A 21,067-nucleotide genomic window follows, 5' to 3' on the forward strand; every position below is an offset into this window, starting at 1 on the left:
CACCACGCCCGCCAAAAGAATACGATTGGTACCTTTTTAGCAGTGTAAATGCAAGCCTGAGAAAGGTGACCCATATTGTACTGCACCAGTCAGTGGAAACGGGCCATTTGTCCTGCTTGGCACCCTTTGCAAAGGGTGACCAAAAAGTGGTACGGTACGGTTCGCTTTTAGGTACCCTTTGACAGTGGAAACAGCCATAAAAGCGTACTGAATCGAACCGTACCGTAGTGTACCACTCAGTGGAAATGGACCATTAGCCACACCCAATACCTCAGACAGACCTAATCTGAGAATTTAACTGAAAACAAACAGAAGTTTCAGATTTCAATAAAAGATTACAAGGGCATTTTATTTTGATTATATTTTTATTTTCTTAATGACATGCACAGATGAATTGTTTACCACAAAACTAGCAATGTGAGCTAACGAAATCAGTATGGTTAGTTTTGATTTCATGTGTACTTTTTAAAGTTATTATATACAATCACTTTTATCCTGCAGTTATATAGTAAATAGCTGATGTCGTTGTGTACATGTTCAATGAAGTGGATTAAGAATTATGTAATATTATTTGTTATTATTTATAATTTGATATTATTATCATAAATATTATAATATATTTATTATTTAATAGCTGATTTCAAAGCATTTCTCTTCTCCTCCCCAGGACATCTCTGCGTGCCCGGAGCCGTTCTCCTCACTACTCCTCATCCCGCCGCTCCTCGTCCCATTCTCGCTCAAAGAAACATTCGTTATATTCAGGCGGGGCCAGCGGAGGCTCCTCCCACAGCAGTCGACCCGGCAGCCGGTCGCCTTCATCTTCACGTTTGCCCATCACCTCCAGCCTCGGAGCCGAACTCACGAGAAGGAAGCAGGAACGTCAGGCAGCCGCTGCCAAGAACTCCCCTGCCCTCCAACCAAACACGTCCAATGTGGCAAACACACCAGTGAAAAACACTGATCCACCGCCACTGGAGACAGCAGCAGCGGCGGCGGCACCCCCTGAGCCTCAGAGACCACCCTCTCCACCTGCAATCACTGTGGCTGCGGAGGAGCCTGCTGCACTTCCTCCTCCACCTCTCCCATTATCCAGTCCTCCTCCGCTGCCTCTAACGTCTCCTCCGCCTCTTCCAGCCAGCTCTCCTCCTCCTCCTCCTCTGTCCTCTCCTCCTCCTCTTCCTCTAAACAGTCCTCCGCCAGCTCCTCCGCCTTTAGCGCCTGCAACGGCTCCTTCTTCACGGCCAAAAAGCCCCGCACAGAAGCCCACGAAAAGTCCTGCGCACCCGATGAAGACCTCCACGCTTCCTCCTCTTCCCTTGCCGCCGGCTCTTCTGGGAGACTGCAGGGACAGGTGAGTGCTGAAAACACACACTTCATAGGGAAACTACTGTCTTTATGCAAGTTTTCCACAAATGAGAAGTAGTACTGCACACGGATGAACTTGCTTTATTCTGAAATAAACACTAACCTCTCGTTCTGTCTTTATTTGTGGGATTATTAAGGCTTTTATTATTCGAAATGATTATTATTCAATTCAATTCACCTTTATTTGTATAGCGCTTTAACAATGTAGATTGTGTCAAAGCAGCTTCACATAAAAGGTCATAGTAAATTGGAACAGTGTAGTTCAGTTTGTAGTGTTTAAGTTCAGTTCAGTTTAGCTCAGTTCAGTGGGGTTTGAAATCACCACTGAGAGTCCAAATACTGAGGAGCAAAACCAACGATGCGCAGCTCTATAGATCCCGAACCATGCAAGCTAGTGGCGACAGCGGAGAGGGAAAAAAACTTCACTAATTGGCGAAAGTGAAGAAAAAAAACCTTGAGAGAAACCAGACTCAGTTGGGCACGACCATTTTAATTTCTCCGCTGGCCAAACATCTTGTGCAGAGCTGCAGTCTCAGCAGCGGAGGCTGGAAGCTGGCCTCATCGAAGACTCGTCTGTCCCTGGAGCGTCACAGGAATCAGTCTCATGTTCTCCACTCCTCCATGACCACCACAGTAGCTGCTCAGGATACGGCCTGGTCCAGGATTATAAAGATTATTGAGATGCTTTCTGTTCTGTTCTGTTCTGACATTGTGTCAAATATTTGATCTTGTTTTCATTTCTACACGTTTTAACGCTGACTGTGTTTATTAGGTTAAGGGCAACAAGATTAGCATCCAGTTTGTTGGCAGAGTGAAATTTACACTTTAATAGCTTCAATGTGACTTCAATCATAACTGTGTATGGAAGACAAGAATGCTCATCTGATTATTTACTATGATCAGATGCTTTGAAAGATGAGATCACTCATCCAAATTTGGTCAGATGCTTTGAAAATAAAAGTTTGCATTGCCGTCTATTAGGGCTGCACGATTAATCGAAAAAAGATCGTGATCTCGATTCGAACCCCCACACGATCTTAATCCCGCATCTTTACGATTCAGCCGATTATATTTTCAAGCTCATGTGAAGCAGAAAGGCAGTCGCACAAGTCTTCACATTGTTTTATATATGTTGCTCAGCAACATGGACGCTTCCAAATGGTGTTAAAAGTGTCACATACTGTATTTAAAGAGCCCCTATTTTGCATTAAAAAGGTCATATTTTGGTTTTGGGGTCTCCAAAAACATGCTGATATGCGTGCAAGTTCAAAAAACACTTTTATTGTCTTATAATATACATTTATTATTACATAATTATCCCAACGACTCCCATATGATTCGTTCAGCGATTCATTTGTTCCCAAACCCCTTCTTAGCGCTAATCTGCGTTGATTGGTCCGATGACTGTTGTGATTGGTCGATTGCAATCAGCGTGAGACCGAGAAAGTAGTCAGAGTGCAGAGTGTATGTGTGAGCCCAATGCAGGAGTGCATTAAAGCAATGCTGTTTAACACCAGCATATTGCTCTATTCTTAACCATAAGTAATAACAACGACACACATTCAGTATTAATCCACACAGTGGCAAAAGTTGAGCTATTTTGAAACTTGACTACCACACATGTGTAGAAACAGCTGATGGTGGCCATAGCAATGACAAACGGCAGAGGATCGCGAGCTCACAAACGCATTTAAATCCGTAAAGAAAGTGGCACACGCGTTTTCAACATGGTTTTAGACATGATGTGTGAATATAAAGAGTTAACCAGATACAGTACAAGCCGTGTGGAGTGGTTGCGAGTAACAAAACACAATTAAATATATATTTTGCAAGCTAGAGAAAACATGGAGGCAACCAATTAAATCGCACTTACTTACACTTGTGAAATAGAGGAAGGAACTGATCCATGAACTGTGCACTGATAAAGTTCCTGTCGAGCTCTGACAAAGTCCCATACATCAGTAGTCTTTTCTGATCCTTCCTTTAACAAACGCCCAATGAATCTCCCATTGTAAGCGTGTAGATTGCTGAAGCACTCGTCAGAAAAATGACGGGAACAGCACAAGGCTGGGCTATAAAGCTGAGGTATTTTTGCTAAAATAAACTTCAGCCACTGACTCTTCACAGTTTCATCTTTGAGTAGAGAAAATAACACTAACTTTCCCCTCACACTTCAGAGCACAGCGTCTACATGTCTTGATTTAACTGGGATCTACTACAGTGTTTGTCTTCCTCTTTTTCTTTCTACAGTGTTTGTGGGCAGGGCCAGTGGTTTAAATTTTCCCGGGTCTTCTCGTGCAACAAATGGGTGGGGCTTGAGTTCCAAATTGACGTCACCCCGGCACGGCTAAAGACTCATTACCGCGATGATTCATTCAAACCACTATGAGTCGACTCTTTTATAAACAAATCAGTAGTTTTGTACATTAGGGAAGCGTTCAGAAAAAAACAAAACACCAGTGAAGAAACTCTACACAGAGGAACATAACCACCTCACTGCCAACTAGTGTTTCGGAAGTGTTATTGCAGAGCAACAGAAACCGCATGCAGAAGTAAGAATGCACAGCTACGTGCGTTGCATGCGCCGTAGGTCACGCCGATCACTTGACACAGAAGTATAGACCAGGCTTTACACTGCATGGTTACCTTGCACTGCTCGAGCGATCGTTCAGGAGCAGTGCGGGAAGTATGATTTGCGTGACGGCAGCCATGACATGAGTGTACTCGGCAATGAAAGTGAAACCAAAACAGCGCATGTTTAAATGATCATGTCACATTGTAAAGTTATGATTACAACAAGCATTTGATATGTTTTTTTCTTTCATAGTGAACACAAAGTGTTGTGCATGAAAATAACTGTTTACTGGCTCTGTGTACCTACTGTAGCATATATAATGCAAGAGGGAACCTGATAATAAATGTTTCATTTTACCAGTGAAAATGATCTAACAATGTTGTCAATGACATAATGCAAGCATATGTCTCAAACATAAAATAATTATACATAACATAATTATGAATAGTTGAATAGTATTGAATAGTATTCTGATGTCATCACTTTATTGGCATTAACAACTAGGACAAATTTAAAGTCTGTTCAAGTCCACTATTCCAAGTCTGGACAAAATTTAGCATTTTAACCAACAGTAGACCCACACATAGGCCTAATATTATTGTTGTTGTTTTATCGTATGTTTGAGAATCAAAAACATCAAACACGGCATTAGTTTGGCTGTCCTTCTTGGACAATTTGCAGAATAGTAAAACTAATATCGTGATTTTTTTTTTTTTTGCCATCTTGCCCAACTCTGGGTCATATGGCTGCTCGATTATGGGGAAAAATCCTAATCACGATTAATTTGGTCATAATTGTAATCACGATTATTCAAAACGATTATCAGTCGAAGTCAAAATTATTCGCCCTCCTATGAATTTTTTTTAAAATAATTATTTCCCAAATGATGTTTAAGAGAGCAAGGAATTTTTCACAGTATTTCCTATAATATTTTTTCTTCTGGAGAAAGGCTTATTTGTTTTATTTTGGCTACAATAAAAGCAGGTTTAAATATTTTGAAACCTATTTTAAGGTCATCATTATTAGCCCCCTTAAGCAATATATATTTTTGATTGTCTGCAGAAGAAACTACTGTTATACAATCACTTGCCTAATTACCCTAATTAAGTCTTTGAATTGCACTTTAATCTGAACACTAGTAACTTGAAAAATATCTAGTAAAATATTATGTGCTGTCATCATAGCAAAGATAAAAGAAATCAGTTATCAGAAAGGAGTTATTAAAGCTATTATGTATTTTCTATTAGGGCTAATAATTCTGACTTTAACTGTATATATAGTTATTTTCCTCCCTGTAAATAAGAGAAATAAATACAATAGAATAAAAATATTAACCAAACTGTGCTTTAAGCATCTTCACTGTCAGAAAAATACTTTAATTATAGTTACAAAAGTCCTTCAGTCAAGAGCGGTGAGTGGTTTATTTATTTATTTATTTATTTATTTATTTTTTATTTTTTCATTTTGTTGTTTGATTAATGATAAAAACAGTAGGCAGCAGGAATATTGTGCGCTGTCACTTTAAGAGCAGTACGGTTCTGTTTAATGGTTTCTCTTTCACATGTCTTTTGATTCTCAACTCGTTTGTTTATTACACAAATGAGGGTCACTATGAATCATCACTAAACACAGCGTTTTGACACCTATTTGACCATTAATGCGCTCACATTAAGATGACTTTAGATGTGTGTGCCCTGCTCGTCTCTGAGGTTGAGCGCGCGCACACACACAACAGCATGCGATCTCATTTGCTCTTTTAAAACCATGAATGATTCGAATGTACATCAATGGAGGATGCGCATCCCGAGCTGCAAAAGTTACATTACAGCACATGCTTTTAGTAATGTTCACGTGAAACTGAGCATTGCAGAGCAACAAATGTGTACAGCTGGAAAGGGGGCGGTATGTGATGGAATATTCATTTATCTCGATTAATGTTTTTTCATAATCGTTAGAAGCCAAAATCGAAACCGGATTTTCGATTAATTGCACAGCCCTAGGTCATACTACCTCTGCAATTACACTTGCGTATCACATTGTCGCATGATACAGTTTTTAAATCCAAGGATGCAGATAATTAGGCCCAATCCCAATTCTATTTTTGTACCCCTACCCCTTCCCCTTGGCCCTTAAAACCGAGTGTTAAGGGGAAGGGGCTTCAACTACCCCTTAGAATTAGGACAGCACTACAGCACCTGCACACGTCATCATATGTCATTGTGATCTCTTGCTTCATATGAGATAAGACGATTGCGACTGCTGTAGTTATTCCAGTTGGGTTATTTTTTTTCCTAATTATCTTCAGGAAATTACTGAAGGCATATATATTGTTATCATAACGATCTAATGTGGAAACAAGCTCATAACTGTACTGTGTATTTACAGCATGACAATATTCATCTATGTAAACGCACCAAAAGAACATTAACATTATAGCAGACACTGTAAAAAGCTCATTCATAGCCACTAGACTTTTCTGACAGGGTATTTGATTCTCACCGAGTGCCAGAACGTTGTGGAACTGCTATACAGGAGTTATTATTGAGGATTATAGATCACAAAATTTAGCAGTTTTTATTTTAGCTGTTTTTTTTTTTTAAAGCGTGACGGTAAAACATGAACGCGGTTATGCATGTATTAAAACATATGCTAGTTTGTTGTAAAAATTTGTAATAATGACAAAAAAAATGCTAATTTGTGGATCTCCTTCTGGGAAATTTTCTTACCCCTTGGTTTCGAGTGTGGTCCTGAAAAATCTTCGTTTGAAGGGGTGTATACACCTTGCCCTTAGCCCTGTACCTTCAAGCTAAAGAGAATTGGGACACCCCTACCCCTTCACGGGACCGAGCAAAACGAGTGGGGAAGGGCTAAGGGGTAAAATTGGGATTGGGCCTTAGTCATGATTTATTGTGCTTACATTCTCATACTTGCATTACAAATATTTGTTCTATGACCTTGTTTAAGTAGCTTTTTTGTCAGGTTTTGGATTAATGTTGCAGTAACATGCTGTGGACTATAAACCTCCAGCTGTTGCCGAGATTTCAAAATGTAGAAATGGTGTAAACATCTCTGTAATATCATTCAGTGAGTTTAATTTAAACAATTAAAAGCAGTTTAGCGTCAAACAACATCACAATCTCTTTAAGAGTAAAATGCTCAAGTGTCCTCCAAGGCTTCAGTTCATGGCACACGTGGCCATGGGGACGCTTTCCTGCTTCAGCCTATGTAACCCGGTGAGCGATGAAACACTGCAGTCCTCTGTAGCACTCCCTCGTGTTGTCTGTAATAGTGTTTTCCCGGTACTGAAGTTTTAAAAACGTCCATTTCCCGCTAATATTCAAGCGCCGCTGAGCGCGTTTATAAACAGCGCTGATTTACCATAGTATTCACCAGTGCTCATCAGTTTACCGCTCTTCACCAGTGCAAACACAGATACATGGACACTGGAGCACGAAGCAGCCGTGAAGATCAATCGAGTTATCAAGCAGATCGCTCGACTATGTTTGTGCTCTGTAAACAACGGAGGGTGAACTGATGACCTTCTCGGCCAATAACAATCATTTCTGTTGAGCACGTGAACACAATGGCAAGTCAGCACTGTGGTAAGAAAGCCATCAACAGTGCCTTAAATGTTAGCGGGAAATTGACAGTTTTTCTTTTAATTCAGTATCGTGACAAGTCTAATATAGTGAAAGAATCAGTTCATTAACTTGAGTTTGATAAAAGGCATCTAAAACGTGTGTTTGGGAAAGAAAACGTTAGCTAACTAGAGCCATTTGCCTTAGCTGAAAAAGAGCTCTGATATCCCTTTTTATTTTCACCATTCATTCAGAACCGACCTTCGGGTCACTCGGAAGGCGGTGAAATGATACATTTGTGTCACTTTCCCTTTGCTCATAAAATATACAGCCAAGTACACAACGTTCCTATGTAACTCCCAACGATACTTTCGGGTTTCTTCTCACCGCAGCCTCGATTTCGCTTAAAAAAAAAAAAAAAATGGTGGCCGCGTAAAGTCAGTCTATATAAGCAGGAAACCTTACAAAGGCCTGTTAAACTCCTGTTCATACACAGACCTACAAGTTGTGATCATTGAGGAAAAAAATACTCTTACATCACAATCAATCATGTATGAAAATTAAATCAGGAATCAAAAAACAAAGAAAAACATCGTTCCAAACATCAAACAAATACACGCTCGATGCTCAAAATAACCGATTAAACGTTTGTAACCGATTAATGGTAAACGATTAAAAAATATAATTTCATTTATTTTTAAAGTTTGGCTGAATAAGGGGCCGATCACAGCGAACGCGATTTTTGCGTTGAGACAGGCATCATTTGAATGGCTCTGACCATGACTTGTTACTTTATGTATATATTATTACAGTGTAATGTCTCGACTGTGTATTTAAAAATGGCGCTTCCTTTGTTTTCATTCTGCTGGCTTGTGCAAGAGCGAATGACGTATCTCTGTAAACCAATATCGTTCAACTGCGCGTCTAGCTCTGCCTTTTGGTACCAAAAAAGTGGTACGGTATGGCCATAAAAGTGTACCGTACCATACCACTCAGTGGAAATGGGCCATAAGCTGACATACAAGCGATCTGTTGATGAATCGTGGCTTTAAAACGCTCCAGTGTCTCTGTATTTGGGGTTACACTCAGTAAACGGCAGTGAGTTCGGTGAACTGATGGCCTTCACAGCCTATCAAGTCATTTCTATTAAGCTTGTGAACACAATGACATATCAGCATTGTTTAAGAACGCACTTAAATGTTGGCGGGAAATATTTTTAGATTTTCTGGGCCGATTGGTATTGAGTTCCAGTATTGTGACAACACTAAATCAGAGTAGGTGCCAAAGTGCTAGTCGTCGCATTTTCAATAGTGAGTTGTGTTTTGTACACAAACAAATCTAAAATTTAAGGAACTCCCTGCTGTATTTAAATGGAGTTATCGCTCCTGAAATTTGTGTGTTTGAGGCCACAGTGAAACTTGTCTGCTGTCTCCATTTGCACATACCTCCATCACACGATCAAGTCTTGCCTGTTTGTATGTTTATTCTCAATGCGTGTGGGCATGTTTGGCCTGTAAAGAGTGTCAGCTGAGAATAAGATGGTATTCGCTGCTTTCGTCTGGTGGTTGCACTAAATGCAAATGGATTTGTTGACAAATGTCGTTGCTAAATACAGTCACACACCTATGAACAGTTGGTTGAGTTAGTGTGCGTGGCTTATTTCTTGGGTTCATATATTTTGCGGATGCCATGTAGCAGCATTTACACTTAATGAACTAGGTGCAATTTATTTCTGTTTTCTGTTTATATCTCTAGGTATTTATGCTTGTGTGTTAATAGCATCTGCTTGGTTACGCTCTTTTACAGTAAATTGTTATTTCTCTGCCAAAATCTAGACTGAGTGGAATGTGTAACTAAGTAACCAGAAAATGGGAGTAGTGCTCATCCATCCAGAATCCACAGTTTCCCATCTCATGTAAATTCCAGACTTGTATCAGCTGTAACTACACTTTTATATCATATGGATGTCACAACAAATGCAGATGTTCTGCATTCCTCTTACTTTCTGCTATATTTTGTTACAGCCTAGTAAAATAAAATGGTTTAATGCCTTGCATTTAGTTATAAAAGGTGCCATATACTGCATCTATTCAATAAGTTAAATTATTCTCTAATATCTGCATAGTAGGTATGTGGCTACGATATGTTCAAGTAATTTTCAGGAACTGTTTTAGAAGTTCATTTATTTTCTAGAAAATATCCAAAAAATTAAAAGGTCCATATTGACCATATTTGGAGGGATCGTGAATATTAATGAGCTCAACTCTGATGCTTGCAGCCAGCTCTCGCTCTCGCTCTCGCTCTCGCTCTCGCTCTCGCTCTCGCTCTCGCTCTCGCTCTCTCTCTCTCTCTCTCTCTCTCTCTCTCTCTCTCTCTCTCTCTCTCTCTCTCTCTCTCTCTCTCTCTCTCTCTCTCTCTCTCTCTGTCACACACACACACAAAAGTTGTTGTGTTGTTGATTAAAATTTTGGCTAAATTATAATTAAACTCGCCAAAAGAGACCGATGTAATATATTTTGAAGCTATGGTGTCAACGAAAGCGCATAACATTTAATAAACAAATGACGTTTAATAAAGTGTATTACTGTTCTTTAACTTTAGAAAAATGAAAGTAAGAGCTGGGGGATTGACACGACTCTTAAAAATTAACTAAAGATACAATTAAACATACCTTGTGCCTCTTCTGGAGGGCGATGAATAAATTTATCTTTATATTTTGTGTTCTGATGAGCACATGAACAGATGGCTACAGGAATGTATGGAAAACAAATGGTATCTCCCATTTTTAAAATAAGAGTCCATCATATTTAGTTTATTTAAACTTAAACTTAAAAATAGAAATGGTCATTGTTGTCTTCCTAGGAAATGTGGTGGCTTATCAAACGCAGCCAAGGGCATCCATATTAATCATCCCAGAGCAACATATTAGTGTTATAACTGCTAATCTGTCAAAGATGCGGCTGCTTGTCATGTCTGGATAACATGGATCTTGACCAAAAGTACATGCGAATCTCGAGAGTGTGCCCCGTAAGTCATGTAACAGTCTGCTTTGTCTTCTGATAGCCTAATTTTTCACCAGGGTTTTACACAAGAACAAGGAAAAACAATGGTGGTTGAGGCTCATGGTGTGGCCATTTCCATGTACTGAACATTATTATTTGACTATGCATAGGTATACCCAGATTTTTTTTATAGGTACCCTTTAAAGGTTAAGGTGAATGTCAGGCGAGTGAGCTCTATCTGGAATTTGACATAAGGTTTTCTTTGGAATAAATGTGATTTTTGTATTGGCCGTTTTAACTTTTTTTTTGTTGTTCTTTCAGTCCAAAGAAGAGTGGTCTTTCCCAGAGGTTGTCACGAAAGGAAAGGGAGAAGGAGAAGGAAAAGGAGAAAGAAGTGAGGACACGCCTCCTCAGTGAGTTGCCCCTCCCTCCGGTACTTTCTGGTGGAGACCCTTCACCTCCGCAGTCTCCTGCTCGGGTATCACCTCCGCTACTGCAGCCCAGCTTCAAGAAGAGACCAAAGTAAGTGCATCTGCTGCCTTCATCCACAGCCAAACTGATATATTTATCTAAATTACCATTCAGAAGTTTGGAAATGTGCTTGTGCTCACCAAGTCTGTAATTATTTGAACAATGAAACAACAAAGTACGAATACAATTTAGAAAAACTGTTCTGGATTTAAAGAGGTCAGATTTCCTTTGGGGTTTTAAAAGCTGTTCATGCATATAATGTTAGTCTTTGACTAAGTCTTTAATGTTAAATGGTGTTGTTTACTGGTTTTAATACGTTAACAGATGAATTGTACATTTTATTTAGGAATCTCTGATAAATCGAAAGACCTTGAAATACATATTTTGTAGCATTCCAAGTCTATTTGTCAGCTTTGGTCAATTTAGAGCATGATTGCTGATTATTTTTCATTAAAAAACCCTTGGCTCCAAACATTTGAAAGGTGATGCAAGTTATTGAGAAATGTTGAGAGAATGCTTTTTATAGACCTTTTTCTTGGCTGCTGCATGGAGGGGGCGCCATAGCGACTAGCGTCTTCCGGTAGAATGCTAAGAACTTCCGTTTACAGCAATTACAACCAGTAATTTGCGCTCCAAAAATGGGTTTCAATAGCGTTTTGAGTGGATTACGGAGTGTTTTTGTGACACACAACTTTGAAAGGTGTGTATTAAAGCTGTTATAATTTGTGTGGATCAAGCGCACGAAAAAAACGTTCTCCTAGTTCACGTGTCTGCTGTTAGCTCAGCGGCTCTTCAATACCCACACACACACAGGCAATACTTCACTGCATTATAGAGCGAACCAGATCACTGGCATGAAACTTAACAGGTATGTAAGTCATGCAATTTACAAAGATCACCAATAATAGTCTGTTACTGATACTCTGCTGGCTGATGTGCATGTTCATTCTAATCGCGAGCCGTTTATGTTTCATTTAGTGTGTTGTATTTACCAGGGTTTGTGTTTTTCTGTCATTTCAAAATGTCAGTATTTTCACTTTGTCACAGTTATTAAATCAGTGTGCTAGTGGGACCGTACAGGTGACTTTAGCGATGATGATTCTTCATTTAAACTGAAGAAGATGCTGACAACGAGGGGAAAATGCCTCACTCCAGTTGTTCTCCATCCTATTAGATCACATTTATAAAATGATCAGTCCAGGAGGTGGCGCTGATCGACAACAGTATCAGTTTAAAGAAGATAAATGCAGGTAAAATAGATTAAAACTATCGTTTCAAAGCTGTTCAAATGTGACTGTTCACACGCATCAGCTGCAGACCGGAAGTTCTTAGCATTCTCCTTGCACGTACATGCAAAGCATAATGGGTATGTTTGCGTTCCAAGGAAAAGGTCTATAGAGTGAGTTACTACTAATCGTGGGAATTGTTTCTGTAGAAAGATGGAATGAGAGAAAATGCTGTATAAACGTTTTCTCTCAAATGCGTGCAGGATTTGCTCTCCGAGATATGGAGAGAGGAAGCAGACTCAAACCGACTGGGGAAAGCGATGTGTGGACAAGTTTGACATCATCGGCATCATCGGAGAAGGGACATACGGTCAGGTGTACAAGGCTAAAGACAAAGACACAGGTGTGTTGTTGGAACACAATAAGCAACAGTTATAATGCACTCTAAACCTTTTTTTTGTGTGTGTGTTAAACTAGAAATCTTTTGTACCATTGTAAATGTAATTGTCCTTGCTGAATCGATGAGAGCAAGGTTTAAAGCTTTGTTTTTAGTAGCAATATCTGTGTGCAGCAGTATAGAAAGCATATATACGTTTAAACGAATTTAGCATTTCACAGGCATCACTTTTACTAGTGAGGTCATTTAAATGACATTAATATTTTACACTATGAACTATGTGAGACTATCGTTTGAATGAATCCATCGCCTTTGCTTGACTCATGGATGTAACTTTAAAGAATGACCTGGAGTAGGGTTGGGTCGATAGACGATACCACCGTCCATCACTGTTGGCGATAGACCTCAAAATGCTAAGCCAGCATCGTGATCCTCTGCTTTGCCCCTGTCGCCGCAGCAACCCACTCATGAAAAATACACACCTAGGTCCTATTTACACTAGTATGTCTAAGTTTTAATATGCCATTTTTAGAACGAAAACAATCCACATTCACACTGCGTTTCACCTAGCATTTCTAAAAGCCCTCCTTCCACACTACACCACTGAAAACGCACATCACGTGACCACGCACACGCTGTCATGCACTGCAGCGTATGCATCCATCTGAGCTCCAGATAAGACCATGCGGGTCAGGTATTTGAAATGGTAGCCTACAAATAATTAATCCGTTATGAATTAATTATTTATAAATAATTAATTCACCGCCACATATGACGACGAAGCCAACGTCCATCGCGATGTTCCACATTAGACATCACACAATGCCTAAATTAGTCGACATTGGCCAACCCTAACTCGGAGTATTGTCTTGAACGCTATAATCATCTATTTGTTACATGCATCGTAGAATAGAAGAGAGGCTTTCATGAGCGCTTCTAAACAACACTCCCTTTTGATTTTCTTGGCAAAAAATGTCCTTAACGTAAAAAGGAAAGACTTATTTCAGACAGTGCAGTATATTTTTGTTTAGTTTTTTTGCTTTAAATGCAGTATTAATTGCAGTTTAGTTAAGCTGTGCACATCTCTATGGATGCACCTCATTTCCAGCAACTGAAAAGTTTTGATCAAAAATGGCATTTTTGTTTTATGGCCAAAAAAATGCGCCTAAAAAAATGCAATGCCGCACTACATTGCCTAGCAGTGATCAGCCCAGCTTTTCCACTCTCCCTCAAGTCATAGCCACTGCACAGTGTGAAGTAGCTTTCACACCAGATGCAGATAGCGCTGCGCAATGAAACCTATTCTTTTCAATGGCTTGTCGATTGCATTTCATTTGGTGCAATCACCAAAGTGCAAATAGAGCGGAGTGCACAATATTCTGTTTTGTGAATATTTCGCTCACGTTCACGTACTTATCTATGCATGAAGCGCACATGCTCACCAGAAAGCCAGTTTATACTTTTTTCCCTACTGCTTCCAGCAGGGCTACTGTAGTGTAATGCTAGCAAAATGGCGCCTCTCGACTGTCAATACAATTTGGTTTTGTGTTTTGGTTTGTAAAGGAGAGCTGGTGGCATTGAAAAAAGTGCGACTGGATAACGAAAAAGAGGGTTTCCCCATCACCGCCATCAGGGAAATCAAGATCCTGAGACAACTCAACCATCGCAGCGTGGTCAACATGAAAGAGATCGTCACTGACAAACAAGACGCACTGGACTTCAAAAAGGACAAAGGTCTGGCTAAATGCATTCGCACGTGTGTTTACCTTGCACTTTCAGTTTAAATAAGATGCGGAATTTGCCATTATCATCCTTTTAGAATTTGTTTCCGTAACTAAATTATTTTAAGTCTCAATTCACGCTAACAACAAACCATTAGCTAAGACTATTAGCTCAATAAACCGCTATATAGCTGCTTATTAATAGTTAAGTAATCCTTAAGATGCTTAATTTGCCATTATCATACTTTTAGAATTTGATTCGGTAACACTTTATTATTTTAGGTCACAATTCATGCTAACAACAAACCATTAGCTAAGACCATTAGCCCTATAAACCGATAATTAGCTGCTTTTTAATAGTAAGGTAGTAGTTGAGTAAGATGCGTAATTTGCCATTATTCTCTCTTTAGAATTTGTTTCGGTAACACTTTATTATTTTAAGTCACAGTTCATGCTAACAACAAACCATTAGCTAAGACTATTAGCTCCATAAACCACTATGTAGCTGCTTATTAATAGTTAAGTAATACTTAAGATGCTTAATTTGCCATTATCCCCCCTGTAGAATTTGTTTCGGTAACACTTTATTATTTTAAGTCACAATTCATGCTAACAACAAACCATTAGCTAAGACTATTAGCTCAATAAACCGCTATATAGCTGCTTATTAATAGTAAAGTAGTACTTAAGATGCTTAATTTGCCATTATGATCCTTTTAGAATTTGATTCGGTAACACTTTATTATTTTAGGTCACAATTAATGCTAACAACAAACCATTAGCTAAGACTTTTAGCTCAATAAACCGCTAATTAGCTGCTTATTAATTGTAACGTCGTAGTTAAGATGCATAGTTTGCCATTATCATCCTTTTAGAATTTGCTTCCGTAACACAAAATTATTTTAAGTCACAGTTCATGCTAACGACAAACTTTTAACGAAGACTATTAGCTCAATATGTCGCTAATTAGCTGCTTATTAATCATAACGTAGTAGTTAAAATGTGTAACTTGCAATTATAATCCTTTTAGAATTTGTTTCGGTAACACTTTATTATTTTAGGTCATAATTAATGCTAACAACAAACCATTAGCTAAGACTATTAGCTCAATAAACCACTAATTAGCAGCTTATTAATAGTAAGGTGGTTGTTGAGTTAAGGAGTTGGATTGGATTAGGGATGTAGAATACTTTATAGCAACTAATTTACAGTAAATATCTTAATAGGCAGGTAATAAGCTAGTAGTAATTAGAGTGAATTGGACCTAAACTAAACCGTGTTTCCGTTGTTTAATTTTTTTTATTAGACATAGGTGATTTTAATTTTCTGTCTCCACCTACTTATTTTCTTTACACCTGTTATCCTTTTTAATGTCTCAGTTTTGCTCAAGTTTATTTATTAGGGCTGCACAATATATTGTTTGAGCATCGATATCGCAGTGTATGCATTCGCTATGGTCATATTGCAAGACATGCAATCTTGAGTTGGGATTATAGATGACCAGAAACCACAGGTTAAAACACACAAGATTTGTTTAGACACTGCAGAATTGAGCGATAGAGTGAATGTTTATCATCTGCATGTGTTTTAAGGCCTGTGACTATGTGAGCATTTTAAGAGCGTTTAAAGCTTTTTAGTTGTGCATAAAGAGGTTTAATCAAGATTTTTTGTTGAATTACTTATATGATGAACGCTGTGCAATGTTATTTTACATTGATTAATACATTTCTGTACGTGAATGCGGTTAGACTCTCTCCAGAAAAGCCATAACTGTAATCTTTGCTCCATTATGTTTATTTTAATACTGAGGTTTGTTTATTATATGTATAATAAATTACATTAAAAAGATATTTATTGATCACTCCCCTACAAAATCATCCCAATCACTTTAAAGCAAATACTTTGCAAATAGAGCTATTTAAGCCATCTGGGGTCCGTTCTTTGTACCTCGCTTAAATGATGTAACATGATTTGCCAGATCCTGGATCTTTTAATCTTGATAACTGATCTCTGGCTATTTTGGTTCTTCAAACAACTTTGCGAATCAGATTAAAATGTCTGGATGAACTGATCTGAGATCGATGCGTGTGTTGTAAAGGACAGATCTATCAATCCTTGAGATCATGATCAGCAATGCAGCGATTGGCTGACGGCACAGCAGTGTAATAACATCACCTGGTTAATATTCAATTATCCATGTGAGCAAAATGACATAAAATTAGCAGTAAACGGTTTGTTAAATATGACATGCAATAACTACACATTTGTTGTGAGCTGCAGGCTTTACACTTTCATGTGTCAAGATGATTCATCATGTATTTCAATGCATATCAATGTATTTAGTTCTACATTTAGAGATTTCCTTTATTATAGCAGGCTAGGCCTACTCAAGTTTTTTTAATCGGCGTAAGGAATAATTGTATAAATTAATTTTGCATCAAAAAAGCATTTTGATATCAGTAAAGGTGTCTGCAACTATTGCTAATCATCAAATCACTGGTATATTAGCGTATAATGCATAAATTATTATTATTTAAGTCAAATCAATACATTTTCTCTTTGAACCACCAGGTGGCAGTCTTTCTACTTATTTCAGAGTGCAGATTGCATACGTTTTATTAATATATATTTTTAAACTTTGTTGTTAAAAATATATATTTACTATTTCCCCAAGTGTATATAAATACTGTAAGAAAATATCAGAAATCGGTAGATACTTTCAGTATTATCTTTGCTTGAACTGACCCGATCTAATCCTGTTTATATGAAATGAGCCTGCTCCCTAGCAGGTTTGAGCTACCAGAATTGTTGCTATGACAACAAGTCTCAGATGAGTTTTGAAGAACTAAATGATCATGGATCGTGTCAAATCGTCAATATGCAAATCCAGCTAATTGAGTAATCCACGTACCAAGAACGGACCCCTGGTGAAATTGTATTTATCCAAAATAAATATTTTCTTTTTCTTTAACATAGTTGAGTCAATTTTGTAATAAATGTATTGTTTATTGTTTGCGAATGTTAGTAAGTATATTAACATCTACTAATGGAATCTCATCGTAAAGTGTTGCCGTTTATTTGTGTGCATTAGGTGCTTTTTACCTGGTGTTTGAGTACATGGACCATGACCTAATGGGACTGCTGGAGTCAGGGCTGGTGTCTTTCTCCCATGAGCACGTGCAGAGCTTCATGCGTCAGCTGATGGAGGGGTTAGACTATTGCCACAAGAAGAACTTCCTACACCGAGATATCAAGTGCTCTAATATCCTGCTAAACAACAGGTACTATGGCATTAGCATTAGGGCTACACAATATATCAAAAATATTGCAATAATGGTATATATGAGATATCTAGATTGCAGAGAAGGGCAATAAATTAATTTTTAAGTGCCAAGCATTTGTGTGCTGCAAGCATAGGATGTTTATCCAAACCGAACAATCATATAGGGCCTTTACTATCTTATCCCTGCATCTCCAGTACTATAGGTGAACCTAGAGCTGAAAATAAAGACTAATGTCAGGAGAAACAAAAGGACAACAGCCAATAAGAATCAAACTTTCCAGTTTTTCAGTCATTTGTGGGGTTTTAAAGTCTAAATGTTTGCACTGACAGTTTTTTTTTTGATTTATTTAGCTCTTAACATATCTATTACCTGTACGTTTTAGTATGATGAGTACATAAAAGATTTAAATCGCTGATGAATTAGCTTTTTGCAAGTTAGTAATGTAAGAAATAGTTATTACAACACTTAACAACAACGCATATTTTTTAATATCTGCATCATCTTTGTTTAGCTACACTAATGTTAAAAGTGTGGGGTTGGAATGTAAGAAAGGAATGCATTCATTTAGCATTGATGGATTAAATTGATCAAGTGACAGTGAGGACATTTATAACGATACAGAAGATTTCAGTTTCTAATAAATGCTGTTTCTTTTGGACTTAAATGAAAGAATCCTGAAAGAATGTATTATTGTTTCCTCAATTAGCTGCTCTACAGTTTTCATCAATGACTGTTCAAGTGTTTTTTGAACAGCAAATTAGCATATTGTAGAATGGTTTCTGAAGATTGGGATAATGATGCTGAATTCAGCTTTAAATCATGTGAATTAATAACATTTAATAGCAATACTATCAGCAAAATGATTATTTTAAATGATAATATTTCAGAATTGTGCTGTTTTTTTATTGCATTTTGTAGTAAAAAACCTGCTTTTTATAAAATAGAAAAGATTCTTACTCTAGCTTAAAGCATTACTTTAAATTTAGCATCTTTTTTCTTCAATAAATTCTTCAAAAATTAGTGTTTTGTACTGTTCCTTTAAACAATTATGTACTGCAATGAGGCAAGACTTGTGAAATGTAATCTCTTATTAATATGAATTCATTTCTGTGCCTTTAACTATTTAGTCTATTCTATTTTTTTAAGTGGTTTTAAATTGTTGTATGATATATATACTTCAGGGCTTTTAGAAGTTAAAATCAATTTGTATTTTGTATTTATTTATTTTACAGTGGTCAGATCAAGCTTGCTGATTTTGGTTTGGCTCGTCTCTATAACTCAGAGGAAAGGTGAGTGTGTGTTAGGGATTTCATTTGTCAGTCTTATCAAAGATTATATTTAACAGGTTTATTTTTATTTATTTTTTGTAAGTATGGCAAAAAGTGAAGCAAACTTCACTTTTAACCATGGTTCCCACTGTTTCATGGACACCAAAATCAAGGACTTCTAAAATCACTAATATTTTTAATTGAGCACCTTAATTCACACTTCCAGCACATATAGCACCATGAAAGTCTGTCCTGTACCAAACAGCATAGAAGCTCTAAGAGGCGACACTCTGTTGCTATTTGGTAAGCAGCCACTAGATGCTGCTAGTGTCACGCGGTGGCCATTTTCGAATGAAAATTCCAATAGAAGAATAGCACGGACGACTAACACTAGACAGAATGAATTAAAATATTGAGGTAAATATGAGTTAAAATGAGTACATTCCCATTTAAAAGTAACATTTTAAAGCAATATCCCAATGAAAACAGACAATTTCCAAAATGTTTGACAAGACTAAGTTTAATACGTCTGATATCTAAATTAGTATACACCACAAAAACTACATTATCTGGTAGTTTGTATGGACTCCAAAATTTTTATTGACAGCATTAGAAGTCATGAATGAATATATATATATATATATATATATATATATATATATATATATATATATATATATATATATATATATATATATATATAAATAAATAAATTTGAAGAAAATAAAAACTTTATTAGTCTTTTTTTAACAGACAACATAGGAAAAAATACTATGTACCATTATAATAGGTGTGTCCCAAATCGCATACTTATGCTCTATTTTACGCCATTTTGTTGTATAACTAGTGTAAGTAGTGCATTCACACTGAAAACTTAAATAATAAGTGCACTTTAATTCCCCGGATGATGCACTCATTCAGCCGTTAAAATGATGTGTGGAATGATGGACACTTCACACACTCAACGACTGCAGGTTTGCTCATGTAGCTGAAGGAGCGGAGCTATCGGGCGCCCATGTTGGATAACTTTATTATGGATTGTGAAAGCAAAACTCTTCTACGGGAGTGATTATAGCGCCTCCCGATAATGAATGCGGTTATAATCATGGCAGGTATGGTTTTGATAGTTGGGCCATTTATTTCACTGATTTGGCAACTGTCAAACGTCATCAGGGAAACGGTTTGAATATCCGCTTAGTAAAATAACCATTAGTGTTTCATTAGGGGCGATACTGCGTACATATACTATGCTGTTGAGTGTGTAAGTGCATAGCGTATAGTGTGCCATTTAGGACGCAGAAAATACAATACTCCAACAAAGTACTGTTTATCTGTTATCAACTTCCCATTTTGAAAGTCATGTTAATTTAATTTAACACGTCAGTATTAATATGTATTATGCCAGTGCGTAAACTATTAAATTTAAAGTAATTTCACCTAAAAGTGACAAGAAAACAAGTATGGGTAATATATAAACATTAAGTCTGTAAAATAAACTATTAAAAGTGCTGATGATTGTGATCGTAAGTGTTGTATTGTCGTCTTTCAGGTTGTATCTCAGCTTTAATGCGCTTTTTAAATGAATAAATCAAAAACAAAGCAGCTGCTTGCCATCGCGATAGCAATAAGATCCAATTGGACGGCCGATCACTTTCACTCCAGAATGGCAGAATCACTCGGTGCTGCTGTTGCAATGGAACGTTCTATTGAGTTTCGCTTGGTGATTCTAAGCTCTTTGCCTGTACCAAAGAGCATAGAATCACCAAGAGGCGACACTCTAGTGCGATTTGAGAATCAGCCACTAGATGCCACGGCGGCCATTTTGGATTGAAAATTCCAATAGAACGACAGCATATTATAAGTCTGTAAAATAAACTATTAAAATGATTGTGATAGTAAGTGTTGTATTGTCGTCTTTCAGGTTGTATCTCAGCTTTAATGCACTTTTTAAATGAATGAATAAAAAACAAAGCAGATGCAAGCCATCGTGACCGAAACGTGACCCAATTGACAGCCGATCGCTTTCACTCCAAAATGGCGGAATCCGGGGCTGTTGCTGGGCGCTGCTGTTGCAACAGAACGTTCTATTGAGTGTCGCCTCGTGGTGATTCTAAGCTCTTTGGCTGTACTTAACATTTCACTTACACTTAATATTTACATTAAAATGTCATAGTAAGGAT

General features: G+C 37.6%; 1 protein-coding gene across 5 annotated transcripts in view; it reads left to right on the plus strand.

Moving 5' to 3' along the window:
- The window catches only part of cdk12 (cyclin-dependent kinase 12), a 55,743-nt gene that overhangs the window by 11,204 nt on the left and 23,472 nt on the right, over positions 1-21,067 (plus strand). For all 5 annotated transcript variants that reach the window (XR_008839509.1, XR_008839508.1, XM_056480440.1 and 2 more), the window contains exons 2-7: positions 668-1,351; positions 10,842-11,042; positions 12,481-12,620; positions 14,178-14,348; positions 17,427-17,616; positions 18,852-18,908. Coding sequence is in view for 3 of the 5 variants with exons in the window: in XM_056480440.1 (XP_056336415.1) it covers positions 668-1,351; positions 10,842-11,042; positions 12,481-12,620; positions 14,178-14,348; positions 17,427-17,616; positions 18,852-18,908 (1,443 nt within the window). In the remaining 2 variants the exon portion in view is untranslated. The remainder of the gene's footprint in view (positions 1-667; positions 1,352-10,841; positions 11,043-12,480; positions 12,621-14,177; positions 14,349-17,426; positions 17,617-18,851; positions 18,909-21,067) is intronic.

This window comes from Danio aesculapii, chromosome 19 (assembly GCF_903798145.1).
Source record: "Danio aesculapii chromosome 19, fDanAes4.1, whole genome shotgun sequence".
NCBI classification, from domain to species: Eukaryota; Metazoa; Chordata; class Actinopteri; order Cypriniformes; family Danionidae; genus Danio; species Danio aesculapii.